The 19982-nt window shown below is 38.7% G+C and overlaps 1 protein-coding gene across 1 annotated transcript in view; it reads right to left on the bottom strand.

Moving 5' to 3' along the window:
* Window positions 1-5856: 5856 nt before the first annotated feature.
* Window positions 5857-19982, bottom strand: part of LOC140243314 (histone acetyltransferase KAT2A-like) — a 42219-nt gene continuing 28093 nt past the window's right edge. The window contains exons 13-19 of the mRNA XM_072322986.1: window positions 17905-18015; window positions 16618-16761; window positions 15264-15378; window positions 13356-13456; window positions 12115-12199; window positions 10675-10948; window positions 5857-7718 (exon numbers count right to left, since the gene is read on the bottom strand). Of these exons, the coding sequence (XP_072179087.1) occupies window positions 10755-10948; window positions 12115-12199; window positions 13356-13456; window positions 15264-15378; window positions 16618-16761; window positions 17905-18015 (750 nt within the window). The 3' untranslated portion in view covers window positions 5857-7718; window positions 10675-10754. The remainder of the gene's footprint in view (window positions 7719-10674; window positions 10949-12114; window positions 12200-13355; window positions 13457-15263; window positions 15379-16617; window positions 16762-17904; window positions 18016-19982) is intronic.

Here is a 19982-nt window from a genome sequence, read left to right as displayed (position 1 = left end):
TTCTTCAGCTGCCGCAATTGCAGTGGCTTTCCTGTTATCTTTCATTCTCTTTTCCTCCGATATTTTCCACACATTCTGAGACCACATTTGTGAGGATCAGACATGGTGCGAGTCATAGACACTGTACATGTACATGTAGTTTTATTTCACATGTGGATCAAAATGTTGGATACTTGCATGTTCGTTATCCTAAATGTAATGCAGTGCTAATTTCCACAAACCATTTTCTCATTATATGCTTTTTGTGAATGATACAAGCATAGTATGTACACTTCAATTAATGTACATTGTAATTGATGTACTATTTGTGGTCAGTAAAACAAAGTAAAACAGAAACCATAAAAATAAACAAATGCATAACATTTGGCAAATAGATGGATGGCTTCAGTAATGCTGCAAAAATTATACAATGTATTTGTTTTTGTTTTTTTTAAGTGAATGACTGCCATTAGGTCAAAGATAACCAATCTCCAAGTCACTCTTCACTTTTAGATAACAAGTAATGGCAAATATAGTGAGACTGCAAAATATGTGGTAAATGTGCATGCTTTAGTTTATTAATGCTATGTTTCCACCATGTTCCCGGCAGCCAAGGCAGCCATTTGCTTGAAATGCAGTGCGCCATGGGGAGAGCCGTTTGCTTGAAATGCAGTGCACCATGGGTAGATAGGATATTCTCATGTTTTTCCCCCTCCATATTCTAGTCTTGTTCGTTCCAGTTCGCTCCAGTGAGGATAGACTACACATTATTTTCCATCGCATTCCACTGCGGACCACCGCCAAGTTTTGTTACGGCCTGTCATGCTTTGTTGCATTCACTCTGTTTTATTATGGCCTAAAAGGTTTCTCGTTAGCACAGGGACTGCCGAGGCAATTTTTTTGACAGTTGAAAGACCCAACATGGCATCCACACCAGTCATGGCCTATCACGTTTGCCCATCCCTTCCCACCACATTGTCTCATGTCCATCCCTTTTTGTCCACAGTGGCCTGAAACTGTCGTGGCTGCCAGGAACATGGTATATACACAGCATTAGAAACTACATGTAGTAAGCAGATGTCACAAAAATGTAATTAAAAAAAAAAAAAATCATTATAACCCTGTTGCTTGTATAACAGCCCCTAACTCAGACATGCTAACTTTCATACTGGCAGAGCAATCTACCATAAAGACTCACTGTATGGTCTTGCTAGAGTTTGTACATATAAAATCAAATATGTAACATATGTAACAGATATGGAAAGATTATTTTATACTAATCTGGCATATATTTTTCATATACAAATGTACAACTGTACTGTATCATGATTTCTTGTTTTTTTAGAGGGAGTGGCTGTGCATATCTTTTTAGGAGAATCTATATTATCTTTTATGGAGGAATAATTGTCTCTTTTTTTTTCCAATTTCCTGTTGCACATATTTTAATTTGAAAGATTTTAAATTACAGATCACAAATCATTGCACAGAAGTAAGTCATCAGCATAACTTTTTTAGCTCACAGAGTCAAAGGCTCAAGTGAGCCTTTGTGATTGCTCTTCATCCAGCATCTGTTGAGTATAAACTTTATATTTTCATGTTTTTCTTAAAACCCCATGACGGATTTTCACCAAACTTGTCAGGTTGCATCCCTAGGATGAAAGGATATCAATTATCAGTTTGTTCATATGGGCATTATGCCCCCCCCCCCCCTCCAAATTAAGGAATCTTAAAGGCCCTGTCACACCTTTCTGAGTAAGCTACATGGGCTTGTTGCGAGTAGGGGTTTTCCAGTACACGGGAAAATTTTCTGCGGGTGGACAAGGATGTTGGCGAGTTCCGTACTTGCGTCTAGTACGTACACTGTACCTGCTAGGCGCAGTATACAAATGTACTTACCTGCTACTTGCGTGTATTCACTGTACTGGCGAGAGCTTCAAAACCTATCCCATTTTCAGCTACGAGCGACATACGGGGGCTGCGAAGTACCTGCATGGGAGTTGCCTGCGAGGTGCTGCTGCTACTGGTGTTCTACGTGTACCTCTGCAAGCAAACCCCCGCGACTCACCTGGAACAAGTTTTGAGCATGCTAAAGGACTTGTCACACCATGTCTACTTACAGGGAAAGCATTGTGGGTTTTTTTTTTTTTGCTACCCGAACCTCCCAGCAGTTGGCCCACACCTGACAGTACATAACGCGTTTCTCGCCCATAGTTGCCCGGAGGTGTGCATGCAAGTCTGATTTTCTGCAGCCAAGCTTTGAGCATGACCAAAACTTTTGTGGTCGAGTCCTGGAGATTGCCTGCACAGGTCCACGCAGAACACCAGTAGGAAGCACGCGAACACTTGTAGATGCCACAAGTCAAAGGCAGTTGACCCGCTTGAAGCATGTAAGTTGCCCGTGGATCTATACTTTTGCGCCGCAAGCGCGTGTCATCTGCATGGCATTCAGTTGGACGTCTGCCATATCAAATTCCTTCAGAGGAATTCCTCCACGGAGTTGTTAGCCCTCACTTGCCATCCATGCGCCTACACGCAGGTCATACGGAATGGACTCAAGTAGAACATAGAGTCTGTACATAGAAATTCTAGATGCCAAGTTCAAAAAATTTTTATGAGTGAGATTTTCATGACTCAGCATCTCGGCGCGCGCATGTGCCTGAGCGAGGGAGTGAAGTGACTGAGCGAGAGAAGGGTGTGGGAGGGAGGTGTCCGCCCTCCCACGGTAGGGAGCTTTATCAATTTTTAGCTCTTAATGGTGCAAGCTAGTGCATACTTAAGTGACTATTTTTTACTTATTTTGAAAGACAAAAGGGAAATATGCCTTTAATTGCAACTCTCACTTTCATCCTTTAAGCTATGCTCCCAATGCGTGAGAAAAATGGGTGTCATGCGTGAGATCGTGAGACAGACCCTAAATGCTTGAGTCTCACTCACAATGCGTGAGACTTGGTAGTTGCTCTCTAAACATAAGTAGCACGGGTCCAGCAGGTAAGACACATGTGAAACTTCCTCAAATCCTTGTCCACCTGCAAAAAATTGTCCTGCGTGTAGGGAAATCCAAACACACATCAAGCCCAGGTACATTTTCTTGCCCGGAAAGGTATGACAGGGCCAAAACTTGGCTGCAGGTAAAGAGGACTTGCATGCACAACTCCGGGTAACTATGGGTGAGATACGTGATAGGATTAGGTACTGTCAGTTGCAGGTCATGTGAGGGTCATCTGCTGGGACCTCCAGGTTGCAAAATTTGTTATTTGCAAGTAGCATGCAAAGCTTGCATGGAAAGGTGTGACACGGCCTTTAGAAATCTCTAGAACTGTTTGAAGCTCCTTGCCATAAGTAATATACACGTGTAAGTTAATACAATCAAACTTGTCTTTCATAGCGACCACCTATTTATAGCGGCCACATGCCGTATATCACCAATAAAAACAAATCCCTCCTAGAAAAAAAGCAAGTGAAAGAACTCGACTATAGCAGCCAGCTTTTTTGTCACCCTTATGTGGCCGCTATAGACAGGTTTCACTGTACTACGTGTATATACATGTACTGATACATTAGTCATTACCTCTGATTGTGCAAGAATATGTGGAAAGATCAACTTGTGATACCGTTGGTACAGTACTTGGGTTAGAGTGATGCATAATCATTACAATTTGGTACTCGGTCTGTAACCGTCAGAGGGAGTGATATGTGTAGGTAGCCAGTTGGAATGTTTTAATACACTGTTATAGATGCCTGTGATAAAGAATATTGTATGTAAGGGCTCATTTCTTTGGTCTGTGCCGGTGGAAAGTCTAACAGTGATGTACAGTACATGGACATTGTATGTACATGTAGTTTCTTTTCTGTTATAAGGTTATGCCATACAGTACATGGACTATAGGTAATAATCTTGCCTTTTTGTAAGGATAAAATAATTCTTTTAAGACAAGAATCTTTCACAATTCCACTTGAAGTACAATGAATGTTGTGTAAAGTTGACATACACAGGACCAGAGAAAATCTGTTGACTTATGTGGATGTTTATAGCCCATCATTCAGGAGACAAATGTTTGCTTCGAAAGCTGCTTTTTACATGTTCACACAGAGTGTGTGGAATCTTAAAGCAACCTCTAAATCATTAAACACATGTATGGTTGTAGGATGATGTGACCACTCCATTAAAGACAAGCTGGTTCTCCCACACGTCTAATTGACATCCTTTTCTACATGTGTACAAGTAATGTCTTAGTCCTGCTTATGTGTTCAAGAAATTTCTCCATGCATTGAATGAATATTATTTTTGTCTGCCATAACCTGATGCATTGTACATGTACTGTAAATTCTCTGCAAACGAAAGTGCACTGTACATGTACAATGTAATTTGACTAGTCTCAGGGTGATATTGTATAAAATGAGAATCTATAAATTGTATGGACACACCTACAGTGCATTCGTAATTACTGACAAGGTGACACTGTACTCTATTTCTGGATACCAGCCTATTTTTAATAACTAAGGCAGACTTTTAATCAGCTATGGTATTTACAATGAAGTAGGAAATGTTTTATTATCCAGGACCTCTGTCTATCAAAATATTATTTCTCACTAGGCGTTTTCACATCAGCCCGATGTTTCGAAATAGTGCGCTATTTTCTACTTGGGAAATTTTCCCAATAGCGAAATAGTGTGCTATTTGATAATGTGAACACAAATTAACGCGCTAGTTGTATCGCTCTGATCGAGAAAATTTCTTGAGTCCAACTCGGAAAATTTCTGAAATAGCGGGATAGTAGTACGCTATTTGATAATGTGAAAACGACTTGAGAAATTAGCGCGATGCATCCCATCATGCCTAGCGTGTGTGACCCGATCGATTGAGGCAAACTGCACACAAATCACAAGGAATTTTTGAGAGGGCACACACATTACTTATGCTGTTTGCACATCCCATACTCAGCTGTCGAATTAGCTCGACAAAAATTCGGGCTGATGTGAATAAGAAATGAAATAGCGCACTTACTCGCTATCTCGAAAAATTTCTCGAGCTTGGATTTTTATCGGGCTGATGTGAAAACGCCTACTGTCACATGCACAATATCCAGACAAGGATACATCTTGATGTGGTTACAGTTTACACATGTCGGCCTTGAGATGGCAAAACAATGTATCAACGTCTAACCTCATTTCCAGTAAATCAAGTTTGAAGTTTTGCCAACCTATAGTTCTTTTTGTGTTTTCATTCAACACTTCATATGAAGAGTTTGTTTGCAAAAACTGATAAGTCCATTTTTGAAGATTTTGAAGTACGGTCTCTGTCATAAAGTACAAAACAATACCTTTTAAATGATATATTGGTCACTACATATAAACGTATATTTTTGAAGTTATGGTCAAAAGAAGCAAAAAATTTCTTATTATTTTCTTTATTTTTCTTGACCTTTAATCGCAAATATCTCCATTTGACAAATATGGACTTATCGGTTTTTGCAAACAAACTCTTCATATCTTACCCTAGAAGGACCAACACTATCAGTAATACAGTGCATCCAAATTGGTCTCACTAGACACTCTATTTTTAGAATAATTTGAAGGGTTTGTTTGCAAAAACCGATAAGTCCATTTTTGAAGTAAGATCTCTGTCATAAGGTACAAAATAATACCTTTTAAATGATATATTGGTCACTACATATAAAGGTATATTTTTGAAGTTATGGTCAAAAGAAGCAAAAATTTTCTTATTCTCTTTATTTTTCTTGACCTTTCATCACAAATATCTCCATTTGGCAACGACCAGGGGCAGAAATATGGACTTATCGGTTTTTGCAAACAAACTCTTCATTTGCAAAAACATACATTTTTCAAAACATACATTCTGTCTCAATGTAACCACAGTATCGCCATTGATATGGCAAAACAATGTAGGTCTCGATCACTTGCGCGCGTATAATGTATTAGAAATGTCAATATGCGCGCGGCTGGGCAGTCTATTACTGCGTAAACATTGAGATGGTAAAACAATGTAACGCATGTAGATGCATTGTTTTGCAAAGTCCATGCCCATCGTGTGTTGAGAAGCAGGGGCAAGCGTATCGCCGCTTACATTGTTTTGCCACCAAAATTTCAACAATTTCCAATGGGAGGGAGCATCATATCTCAGTAACGGAATGGGTTCAGATTTCAAGATTTGGTCAAGAGTTAGATTATACTAAAATAAGCTGAAATATGTGACCAAGTCAATTTTCATGAATTTTCAACTTACATTGTTTTGCCATCTCAAGGCCGATGTGTACAGCATATACATACATACATACACATTCTCTGAAATGTTTTGTACTGCACGGGAGTAACAGTGTGCCTTACCCAAGTTTCACGATAGAGTGTACGCCACACAGCATTACAGTACCTTTTGTAACAAAACAATAATTTATTCACACATATGCACAATGCTGAACATTATATTGGTCTGCATATTATGATGGAATTCTTGGACATTCAAGGATACCTAGTAAAATACACACTGTACATTCAAAGTCAAATGATATACATTCAATCATAATCTGTGGTACACAACTTCTTTCACTGAGAAATCCAGTGTAGGGCAATCTCAAATCAGTTTGGAAAAGGAGGCTAAAATGATGCGGCCATAAACTATTGGTTCTTTGCTCTGAAATGTGTAAATAAATTATGTATTGTGGACTCGCGTTATAACAAAGTCCTCGGGACGGCAGTTTTCTTTCACTATATTGAAGTTTTGTTATAATTGAACAAATGAACAACAGAAATACAAAGAACGGATAAAGCTGCGGCCTGAATTTTCACTTCCTTGTAACCATAAGTTTGTTAAAACCGTGTTCGTTATAACAGGAGTGCACTGTACATGTACAATGTACAAGTATTCTTTCAAAGAACACAAAATACATATGTACACATTCTTGTTTGGAGGAATGAGTTTAGATGGCATCAACCTATTTGTAATGCGGTAGGTGGATATTTGTAGTAAACGGCATTACAGGAAACAACTAAAAAATAGTCTGAGTTGGCTATTCAATGTACAAGTACACACACAAGAGGCAATTCCAACAGTCTGTTGACCACGCTGCATCATCACACTTGTTCAGCTCATGTAATGAGAATATCATCTCTCTAATCAAACAACTTTTTAACAGTCCAGAACATACATTTATAATGATCCAAGCACACACCTTCAAGACTATGAAAAACCTGGGGCAGATGCATAGCAAGCATTTTCCTTTTAATACCTGTCTTGCTTGACATGCCATGTTTATCGGTCAAGGTCAGTAATTCAGTCACTATTTTTACAATCTGGAGTAACAAGCAACCTGCATATTTCTAATGGGGGTTTGAGACTTCAGTCCACACTATAACTCAAGGGATGCACTGGTTGTCACTTTGCAGTTTTGTACTCCTTGTACAGTGTATCAATTCCTGGAACACTGGGCTTGACATTGAGCATGTTTCTACAGAGCAAATGAAAATTCGAGGTGATGCGAGGCGATGCGAGGTGATTTGCAGTGGTACGCGGTGATGCGCAGCAATGTGCAGTAACACCTCAAATTTTTCCTCAGTAGAAACACATCGAGTAGTGGCCGATGCGCGGTGATGCGAGGTGCTCCGTCATCCACTTTTTGAGGTGGTTGATGCGTGGTGATGCGAGGGACGATTTGTCAGTAGACACACATCTGGAAGCAAAATTTGCGGTGTAGCGAAATTTGCCATGTACCAGTCCGGGAACTCTAAAATTATTGGGAAATTTTGCCAGCGTTATTCGTATGGTCACACACCTGCTTTGCGTTCACAGCGCTAACGCATCTTGTGTGTTGTAGTCCTATACAATACATGCACTATACAGTCTACACTGTACACTTAGTACTGCGTACTGTTACTTCTTGTTTCATGGCTTGAACCACCAGATACTTGTACACTAACTTGTTTCTTGTTGTTTGAATAAATTATATGTTGGAGAATGGATCTGCAGCAATTTTTGATTTTCAAGCGATGGCAGATGACAGATTAGTAGTGAGGGGCATTTCATTTTTGGACGCCAAAACAAAACGGAATGCCGACAGAATGCTGTTATGTAGCCTATCATACATGCTTCATCTCCCTATGCAAAACATTCAGCCACCTTCTTCTCAAAGCAGCAGATTGAACTTGACTCCTTACTCTCTGACTGGCAGTGAGAACAATACAAAAGTGGAAATACTAATGCACATTTCACCTCCCGATCTAGTTTGTGCCATCTTGATCATTTTGTTCACTGTCCCATACCGCACGCCCTGCAACCACATCTGTAAAATATGCGACTTCCAGTTCACAGCAAGTTCTCTTGCATCTTCTCGCATCACCACGTATTTATTGCTAAGTAGGAACAGTTCTGGTAGTCATAAAATATGAGGTGATGCAAGGTGATACGAGGAGATACACTACAAGGTGTCCCCTGTAGAAACATGCTCTTAAGAAAAATACAGGACAAATAAGAGCAATGGTGACTTTAATCTACATGTAGTAGAAGACAGTTTGACTTTATCCTTTTCTGTCAAAAAAAAAATTGACATCAGTACACACCAAGACAATAAAAACAATGCAAAAGACCTCTTTAGGGAATACCCATTATAATGTGATATACAAATTAATAATGAATGTTTATGAGTGCAATGGACAGAATACATGTATTTCAAAGGTGAAAGATGAAATGATCCATTCAATGAGGCACAGCCTCCTTGAATGGATCAAACATTTCATCTTTCACCGAATGAAATATTGTGTCCATTGCATGAATGAAAAACATTTATTATTTGTTTTATATAACGCCTTAAATAGATCCTTGTCATTTGATGTTTTATTGATTTAGAAACAAGAGAGAATCCGAGATTGCAAGAGTGCTCACAGAGCGCTTTACGCCAGCGTGCTGTCACATACACACACTGCAAACGCAAGTGTTTAATACGCGTAGTGTGCCGGGCTCTCAGCGAGTGTGTAATGGAGCAAATCGTATGGATCCAAATTTGCACAGTAAATGGAGTCAAAATTGCACGCATGACGACGTCAGAGTGAAATGGGCCGAATGATCAATGTCAAACAACCAATCAAATGACAAGGATCTCTTCAGGTGTTTCATAATTGATAATAGTCCCTGTAGTGTGCAATGATACATTGCACTTTATATATCAAACCATCTTAGTCTCTCTACCTTCCTTTTTGAGGGGTTGTGTGTAAAACGGCTATTAAACATTTCAAGGTTATATTCTCTCGTGAAATGAAACTTGAGGCAGTTTAACGTCACAAATGGTAAGAGATGTCATCATGCTACAGTGCAACACAACCAATGGGCAACAGCACTGATAATTATAACAACAGTTTTACAGCTTTATTTCCACAGTATTATTGGAACCACAGCCTGCTTTAAAATATGCAGGGTATATTTTTGGAAAAACCATTTCCTGCAATGTCCCTCATGAATATCTAAAAATGAAAGCTGAACCCAGAGATCACATGGATTTCATTTTCCGTACAAGAATGATCATTTTTTATCCAATCCAAAAAACTGAAGTGTCCTGATTGCATGGTGAAGAACCTTTTTCATTGTGCATAAAATGTTTGTAGGGAAATGAAAAATTCATACACTGAAAGGTGACATTGTGCTTGTGTCATTTCCAGCACTCTCATTCTTCCCTTACCCAATGCAGCACATGTGTGGAGAATCACCTTCCACCTTCCAGATGCCCCTCACATACTCTCCCACTATGCGATTCTGTACACGTGTACAGCATGTGTGTGAGTGTGTGTGTGTGTGTGTGTGTGTGTGTGTGTGTGTGTGTGTTAGCGTGTGTTTGACAGATTGAGACAGAAGAAAATAAATGTATTTGCATGAGATTTCCCATTTTATACACTGTTCACTTGAAAAGTGTAACGAAACACCTTGATGTCAATATCAAACAGTACTGCCTTTTTCTGGGCTTTGATAAGGCCACAGGCATTGTGATTTGATATGTAGGTCTAGCTTGCAGATTACCTTGCAGAATGAATACCTGCAATAATGCTTGTTCCTGTGAATCTGCCCAACTATGGGACTACAGATTTACTTTGACTACTGCTATGTCTCTTCTTCTTGTAGTGCATTTGTACAAGTTGCCATGGATTGATATCACATGGTATCATAGAGCTCTATAATGCATGGTTTAGTGTAATTCCCAAATGGCAAAGTGAGGGCTTTGTGTTGGGTGATTGGATAGCAAGAGCTTAAACAGGAGAATAACTTGTTTCCCAAACCCATCCTGCAATATGTGATTTCCATTGCACTTTTTTTTTTCTGAACCCATGAGCTGTAGTATTCTACAAGACCTATTGAAATGTAGATATTGAGCATGCATCAATTAAACCACTCCTCCTATGTACATCAAAACAAAGCAATATGAAAAAAAAAAAAGGACAGCTTTCTTGCACAAGGCACTCTAGTCCAAGGCACAACCATATCACTTTCAATCTCATCCCATATAGCTCTACAAACACTGGTTTCATTCTGCTACTCACAGCTGTCCCCCACAGTGAAGTCAGTTTGTGCATGAGACATCATCAAGAGAAGACAAAGTCACAAATAATGACACATTTCTAGCCACATACTTGCCTTGTTCCATTTGTCTCATACATGCTAGTCTTATGTACTCAACATTGTGTAACCCTATGACCTACTGTTTTGTTGATGTATTCGGGTCAGTAAAAGCATGGCCAAGAAGTTGAAAGCTGACGGCACCATGGAGTAGATAAATTCCTCATTTGTCCACAAGACCCAGTTCCTTGATCTTGTTCATAAAGAAGCGTTCCAAAGTGTTGGCACAGCGAACATACTCTGTATCAGCAGTATTGTAGGCTCTGCAGTTGCTGAAGATTCGCTGCATGTCAGCAATGAACAGTTTTCTGGAACTGTAGTATTTGCTTTTGAACCGCTCTGTCATTGTCTTTAGGTCTAAAAGAAAACACAGACGAAAGATTTTCTGAAGTAACTGACATTGATGTCATTGTCTCAAAAGCAAAAGAGAACTCACATTTGAATCCCTTGATGACAAACATCCTACAGAGTCATTAAATCATACATATTACGTGCCATCCCTTTGGAGCCTCAAATGACTGGAGTCATTTCCATGTCCTGTAGATTTTTTAGCATGACTTTCTTCTGGAATTATGCATTAGAATAGACTTCCTACATCTATAGAGGTTAGGCATAGGTATGTTGTATTAATGAAAATAATAATAATAATAATAATAATAACAGTAATAATATAATACAGGCGCTTAATATGGATATTTCTAAGCTCAGAGTTTACTGTAATGGATTGAACCGAGTCATGAATACTGTGCTTCTTACAGATACAGTGACACTGATATCACCAAATGCATGCATTAATCAAGAGACGACATATTAATGATCTATAATAACATCCTTATAAAACGTCAGAGCAAAACACAGAAACATACTACACACTTCCACTGTACATCATCAATGTCAGAAAAAAAAAAGATGAGCAAATTCTTAGAAATAATAACAGGTACGATTTTGCATTTTATTTCCTAAACAAACATATGCATGCACAAATGACCATGTACACACCTGGCATCACATTTTGAAAAGTGGAGGGTAGTTTATATTTCTGGTGCCACTTTCCGCTTTCATCAGAGAACAAGTAAAAAAAATAAATAAATAATAGGCCTTCTATGCAATTTTCTGCTGCACTTCCGCGTTTGTTCAGCTGACACATAAAAAAAAGCTTAACCATGAGTCTAAGACAAAAATAATCATGCTTTTATGAAATTTGATTGAAAGCACAGTAAGCATTGAAACTGTACATGAATAAATGTTTTTGCACAAGCTTTGGTCCGACATGCATGCACATCTCTATTCCTAATTTTGAAGCCGAATGCCTGGGTGTAGCAAATTTGGTATCCAAAGGTGCTTGAGAGTTGAAAAATAAAAGTCATAAGACATCACGTCATTAGCTTCTGGTAATGGCAAAATACCTAGTATAACTGTGCACATTGAAGGGGGCCTTCCAGCCACCCCCCGCCTTGATAAGGTTTAGCCTTCAGCAGAAAGCAATGGTCTCCATTCTGCACATACTGTATTGAATGACTCACCCATTGGGTACTTGATATGTTCATAGTAGTCTGGAGCTTCAGACTTCTCTACTGGCTTGAGGAAGGGCCAAGCGCTGTTATGATTCTGTTGAAGCAATAACCATTATCAATACTTTGGTTTGTAAACTGTTATTAGAACTTGTTGGTATGAAGAAATTGTCACAAACCAATGATTTTATTGCTAATTGATTGACAAATTCCCCTTCATCAATGATAATAAACACAGACTATTCATTGTCTGAGTAATAGCAATGAAAAACTCACGGGCACATGAATGCATATGTACACTGTATGCCCACAGATGATTTGCTTATTATGGCTATTACTCAGACATTGAATAATTGGTTGGTGTTTATTCATTTTTGATGAAGGCAAATTTGTCAATCAGTTAGAAGAAATCTCTTTGTTCCAGGAATATTGATTCACATACAAGTTCTTTACACTTTGAGACTGCTGTATACTGTAAAAGCGGATATTTTCGTGCGACTAATTTTTTCGCGCTTGGCCGGGTAAGAAGAGTTTCGCACGTTTTTGATTCCGCGTAATCAAGACATCACACACAGGAACATATGGCAAGCAAAAATCTTCGCGTGCTTTTATTTTCGCGTTAGTTTCTGGTTGCGCAAAATGCGCGAAAATTTCAACACCGCGAAAATTTCCACTTTTACAGTGTACTACTTCTGCCAGCATAGTAGTAGGCAAAAGTTCTTGTGAAAACAATAATAAAAGTAATAGTAATGATGATGATGATCCTGATTATAATGATAATAATACTAACAATAACAATAAAAACAAACAATAAAAAAAGAACTCTGTTTTATGTCCAGATATAATACTTAATTTTGTGCGTTGACCGTTAAAATCTAGAGTACCATTTCATACAAAAGTTGTAGAACTGCAATCTAAGCAGCAATTAATTTAGGTACAGTGGACTCCCGTTAAAATGAAGTCCTCGGGACCGGCAGTGTTCTTTTGTTATATTGAAATTTCGCTGTAACTGAACAGCTAAACAATAAAAATACATGTTGCAGCCTGAGTTTTTATTTCGTTGAAACCGGAATTCCGTTATAGCCGTGTTCGTTATAATGGGAGTGCACTGTATTACATATCTCGTGTCAATGATTCAGATTGTAACATGCTGATTTCATCTAGTCTTTATGTCGTCTTTATCTTGTATATACATGTAAGTGAGCAAGTAGTCTCTATCATGGTATAGAAGCAAAGAAATGGTGATAACAGACCTTTACAGCTGTAAGGATGGTTTTGAATGAAGTCTGGACTTGTTCTTCAGACAATGGAGCAACTTTGGGCTTTTCTCTTACAGGACGCCATCCTGCCTCCACTAAGGTGAAAAGATGAAGAATTGAGATTCAATTTGAGCTGATACATAATATAGCTGAACTTCTTTTGATCTTGGGCATACAAGTAAAAATCCAAAACACATTCCGATACTGTACAAGTCTTAGTGTAATATAAGAGATTCCTCAATATAGTCTTAAACAGACAAATTATTTCATTAAAGCAATCTGTTGGTGCTAAAAGATTGGCAAGCATGTACATGTATGCCATAACAATGATGAAATTAATTCAATGAGCACTTCCATTATTAACCCATTAACCCTTTGTGCGCCCTGGTATTAGGATGTAACCTGCTGTGCTACTTCATCAGCATTCAGATAATTCCTTAAAACTTGACTGTATAATAATTGCAAGTTAGCCAGCCCACTAAGCTGTAGCAACTTGCCCATGACCAACCAGGAGGCCATGGTGACACAATATGGGAATTAGGTTATCTCATCTCTATCTATTGGACACTAGTTGTCACACATCTCCATTAATCAGTGAACAAAGCCCAGTAAGAGCTAAGTTCATAAAACCAGGATAAAGCAAGTGATAAAAGTCACAATGATATCACACAAGCAAGACTAGATAGCCATGACTGAAATGTACAGTCACTGTCAGCATGGAGTGTCGTCAGGGATATACTGTAAACACAATATGTTCGCAGCAGGAAATCTTCGCAAGTTGCCTGTAACATTCAATGCATATAGTATAGACAAGAACTTTTGCGTGCATTTTAATTTTGCGAATCTTGGCTCTCATGAAATTTGTGAAATCACAATGCACGCAAACATTCCTCGTATTACAGTACCCCAAATAGGAAAAGGAATATCCCATGTAGAAAGTATGCATGTCTAGTGATTGTTTGCTTGTTTTTGAGGGATACCTGTCTCTGACAGTACTCTATTGATGGCTTTCCTAGATTGAAATTCATGGGTCCCTCATAAGGAGAAACCGTTTGATATCCCTCTTCCCCTCCCTCCCCCCGCCCCCCCCCCCCCCGCCAAAAAAAAAAGAAAAAAAAAAAAAGAGAAGAAAACACACACAAACCCACACAAGTAGGATGATGAGAGAAGTATGATTGATGAGTGAAGTAAAGAAGTTCTGACTCAAGGTATTTTTATACAAGTGTGCATACACATGTCATATTTCTGTACTTCCACACTAAGCTCAAAGTGACTTAAAATGAAAGTTTGAAGTAACTTTACATAAAACGGCACTCAAAAAACTGAACCTAAAATCTGCATTAATCGAAGAGGTAAATAATAGCACAGTGGGATATAGGTACCTCCTACTGCATGAATATGGTCATTTAGTTTAAATCAGCAATCTCTGCACAGTGAATTGTAACTACAATGACCCAGACAAAAATACAGAATATGAAATAAGATGAGTGTATTATATAATTTCAATTCAGATACTCATCAAAACAAACAGCTGCATTTAACTGCTTTCAATTGGAAGATACTCAGTGGTGTATTGGAGGGCAAATTACACAGGCCTTCATAAAGTATCATCTTTTGCAGTCACTCAGTTGGTAGGCAGAGATTTCGACTGAGTAGTACCAGGTATAAAGACACTTACACTTATCGTCAGCTGAGAATGAGAAGGACATTAAATTGCCTTGAACACTGGGTTTAGTGGCAATATAATGCCCTTATGATTCTCACCTGAAGATATAATGTAGTCACTGTGAATTAGTGTGATTACTGAGTAAAGCACTGACCCTATTCAACATATCTAAACATTTGTACATGTCACAGCTTGACAGAAATAATTTAGTTTAAATCCATTGTGTGAAATCTGACCTAGTCCAGGAATACTCTCCAGAGGAATCTGTCGCACTCCTTCCTTGAAACAAGTCAATCCTGGGTAGACCTTCCTCACCTCCTCTTGTTTTCTCTCTATCAGCTTCTTGACAATCTGTTCAAACACAATGATAAAGACACAGACAGTGACACCATTATGCCTCACTAGAAATGTTTCAGTGACCTTCTATTAAAGGTAGGGGATACCTTTTACAGACCTCCCAAAATGCAGCAAAACATTCAATATGAACCTCAGGGGACTTGTTTAGGCCACTGCTGAGAAATTTGGAAGTCAACAGTTATCTACAATTTGAATAATGCACAAAACTCAACTACTCAGTAGTTCTGTGTGTCAGCCACACTTAAGCCTTTTTGTTGCAGTCTTCTGTATTTTTTTTTTTTTTTTTTGTCTGTAAACACAAATCTAAAAGTACAAGAGCTGATGTAATAACATACAGAGTGTGTAGCAAGAATGTATATAGAAATGTTTGTAAGTTTTGATGAACTTTCTTCACAAAATATACATGATGGACACACATGCAGTGCATGGGTCTGCAAAGGTACCCTAGTAATGTACTGGAATTTACGGTGAGCCCCGAAAAAAATTCCATTCAAAAGCTAACGGTCAATAAAAATGTACTAAATGTTACCTTCCACTTTCAATACTTTATGGGAGTTTCTAAAATGATACTCTCTTCAACATACCACTGTATTTATACAACTCTTCATTTAAGGCATGCAAATGGGATTCCCTACCTTTAAGAACACCACACCACCATCAAAACAAAAACGATTCCCTCACAAATGTTTCAGTTTCATTTCCTAGAATCACTATAAATTAGTTCATCAAGGTGTGATGTATGTCTAGCACTACTCTGCTTCTTTTTTGGTGACATGAAATGCTTGACTGATACCATTGTTGGTCATGTAGACACAATCTGCAGGGTTTTAAAAATTCACACCTGCTACTTGTGCATCAGAGGTAAACAGCTACTTTTCAATGCATTTTCCATATCACTGGCACAGTAAGGAAATGGGGTCTTTCTTTGTTTTTGTTTTTTGCACACAGGCTGTGATTGATAGACTCACGGGAGCTCCAAGATCTACATCTGCTGCAGCATCTTTTCCTTACATCAGGATGTTCTGACAACACACAACATTGGTTCAGCTTGAAGTGACCTGCTTTACATGTCATCACAAATGTTAGACTTTACGTAATACCTTCTCTACTCTATTCACTGTGAAGCTTTGAGAAATGAAGAAATCTGCATGATCTATCAATACTATGGAACATCAGACTACAGCAACTCTGTCAGATAATGTCAAGTAATGAATCACTGATGTATAAACATACCTTCTTTTGTTTGTGGATGATGAGAGAGAACTCTCTGTGGGGGATGCGTGGATTGAGCTGACAGCCCATCAGTGTGGCGCCCTCGTAGTCCTTGATGTAGCCTGCATAGCTAGATTTGGCCAATTTGATGTCCTTGGAGAAGCCCTAAACATCACATGTATCAAATCATTTTTCTCATGAGTGAATCTTAACACAGAAAATATGACAAGCCAATGTATTATGAAGTAACTAAATGAAAATAGCAGCCATCAAAGTTTTGTATTCTCGTTTTTTTTTCAATGTCAAATTAACTCAATTGGCGTAAGTGCTTTGGAATGACTTTTACATATGAAATAAAGATGCCAAGGACACACACCTATCATCCCTGGAATGCTACCTGCTAAAGTTTGGTGATAATTTGTAACATTTTTTTTCTTCAGAAAAAGCTGAAATTGTGAAAAAAAACAACAATTAATGATGCCAGACAATGAATGATTGCATTTTTAGCTCACCTGAGACTTTGGGTCAGGTGAGCTTTAAAAAAGAAATACTTGATCATAAAACAAGAGCCATACAGGAAGCGGCAGTCTCAGAGGCTCAAGATCAATAAATACCCTTATCCTTGATGTAGTCATCCTGAGGTGACCTGAAGGTGTCGTTCTCTTCAGGGCCCCTACAAACAACTAACCTACTTGTGAGTAATTGAAAACATCTATACAAAATATAACTTACCCGTAGGACTGGATAAATACTTCATGCTAAAAATCAGATGGTGTTCTACGTAGTCCTGAGAAGATTCATGGACCACATGTTCATATGGAATGGATGAAAAGTCTGCATTCCTAACCATTGTGGATGATTTCTGCCGATTGTGATCTTGCAATTTAGAATAAAAAATCAGGAATGGATTACCATTCCTGTTGGACCTAATATACGTTGTCAATTTTGTCATGAACATCCTTCCTCAGGTACGACATTATCTACATATATTGACACCTGGGGGTCTCAACAGAGCATCGCAAGTTCACATTTCCCATGCATTCTTGCAGACTGTTGCCTGAGAACATAGCTAACTTGGGGGCAGTTCAATCTGCTTACTCATAGCGCTAATTTAGCTTTAATATCTCTTCTAGTTCTATAGAAGAAGATGTGTACAGATTTCTTTGATATTGAGGCTTCATCTCCCCCTGAGGCACAACAACTGTCAAGCTTGGTGAAGCCTCCTCTGAAATCACCTCTAACCAACTGTTCAAACTGAACTATTACCAATCTACTGACATAAAGTAAAATGCAGCCAATGATAGGCACCTGTTTTTTAAAGTAGCCAATTGCAAACTCATCAGCAAAGGTGAGAAAGTGGAGAATTCCATGTTTGATGTGGTAGTCTTTCAGATGATTCATCAGGTGTGTACCGTAACCCTGTGAGACAGCAAAGAAAACACAGCACAGCAATTAATCAGCTAACCAAAGAATGATGGATACTAAAATCTGGCAAAAGTGCAGTGGGTACCATTCAAACACAGCAAATGATAATCCACAAGCATCCCTTTGATCTGATGGCATTAAGCAAGATTCCTGTCTTTAAGCATTTTACCTTGAACTCCATCCATTCACCACTATCACATTCCTGTGCATCATTATCAATGTATTTGCACCCTGTCCACCAACATGCATCACTACTGGACATTCCTAGCTGAGGTTACAATGGAAAATAGTGTTTTCACAAAAGTACATGTGAACTTTGATCTTGACCATAGTCTACACCGTACATTTATGAGTAGAAAATCTTATTGCAAGCTATCACCAAAATCAGCTAAACATATCAATTTACTTCTTCAAGCATCATTGACTTGTATTTGAGGTGAAATTAATTGTTCAAAACAATGTCAGAGAGATTTATCAGAATAAAACAGTGACTAAATTTTCCTTCTTATATCGTTGCTGTTCCACATTACGAACACATGATAACACACATACATCACTATGTGACATGTCAGTGCCGCTCGGCCGTCAGATGGTAAAACGGTCTAACTCGAAAATTTGACTTTTTGAGGTAAGTTCACTTTCCGGGATATGTGAGGGTGCTCTTTCCAATGGTGCTATCGAGAAAATCCCATCATGTCTTGTTTTAGAGATAATTTCCGCTATCTTGGTACTTTTTTGTATTTTTCCTTCAGATTTGATGGTAAAACGGTCTATCTTTGAGTTAGCCCATTGTCGGTAATATCGTTTGGAGGTAAAACGAGCTATCTTTTACATAAACCTTTTAACCTTCTTAAGTGAGATTTTTTGATCATCGCTGTCAGATGGTAAAATGGTCTATCTTCGAGTTAGACCAATTTACCACCTCACGGCCGCGCGCTGCTTGTATATGTGTGCGTACGTACGTCTGATCTACAGGTAAAAATCTCTCGCGGGACTAAAATGTTGGAACAGTCGTTGAGTTGGAGACGTGGTGACTGAAAAGGGGACTATTTCCTTCGAATGTAAGTAGATTAGTAAATAAATACATAGTTCTCTACTGCACTGCATAAGGGAACTTTAAAATTTGTTTTGATCTAACAGTTAGATATATAACTTTGATTTGAGATTTGGTATAAAATATCAAGGTTCAAGCGCTAGTAGAATCTAACGTCTTAGGCCGATGCCTTATGACTGCATTTCGCACCGATCCAGCGGGCATGCCTACCAACCCCCGGGCCGCCACCCGACCGTGCCGGCGGTGTGGAACACCGATTATTCCGTGTGGAACACCGATTATTCCGTAAGGCACGTCTTGACACGGTGCGAAAAGAGGCCTTGCTTGTGGTTTACGTCTAGATTTAGGTGTCTTGTTCGATCTAAGGTTTCTAATCTATGGCCTCATCACATGCAGTTAGACTGAATCCTCGTCTAACGTTAGGTCTATGGGATCTAACGATTACACTCTCTTTAACTCTGGACATTAGCTATCATTAGGGGTTAGAATGTGTTAACTGTTAGGTGAATTAGGGCTCTACGCCTGTTGGTGTTAAGTGTTATGCCAAAACAATTATTCAATCGAGCTAACCGTTAGGCCTTAATCACAATGAACTTAACACCTAACGTTAGCACATTAGCAGTTGTATACCGTAGACAGTACAGGCCCACCCTATTAGGCCTACTATTAACGTTAGATGTACACTGTATTTGTAGGGCTAACGTTAGAGCCAGGTCCAGGGCAAGAGACTGTTCATAGTCTATACAGAAGGTACCGTATAGCGTAGTGCTCTAACGCTAGATCTACTATTACTAACGTTTAGAGTCTAATCAAATACAGTACTAACCCTAGTTAGACCTGTATAATTATCATAAAATCTAACGAGTCTTAAGTAGAAATATCTGGCGTCTAGTCAAAATCTGGGCCA

Source organism: Diadema setosum, chromosome 20 (assembly GCF_964275005.1).
Source record: "Diadema setosum chromosome 20, eeDiaSeto1, whole genome shotgun sequence".
NCBI lineage: Eukaryota > Metazoa > Echinodermata > Echinoidea > Diadematoida > Diadematidae > Diadema > Diadema setosum.
This window is presented reverse-complemented; position numbering and strand designations above follow the sequence as displayed.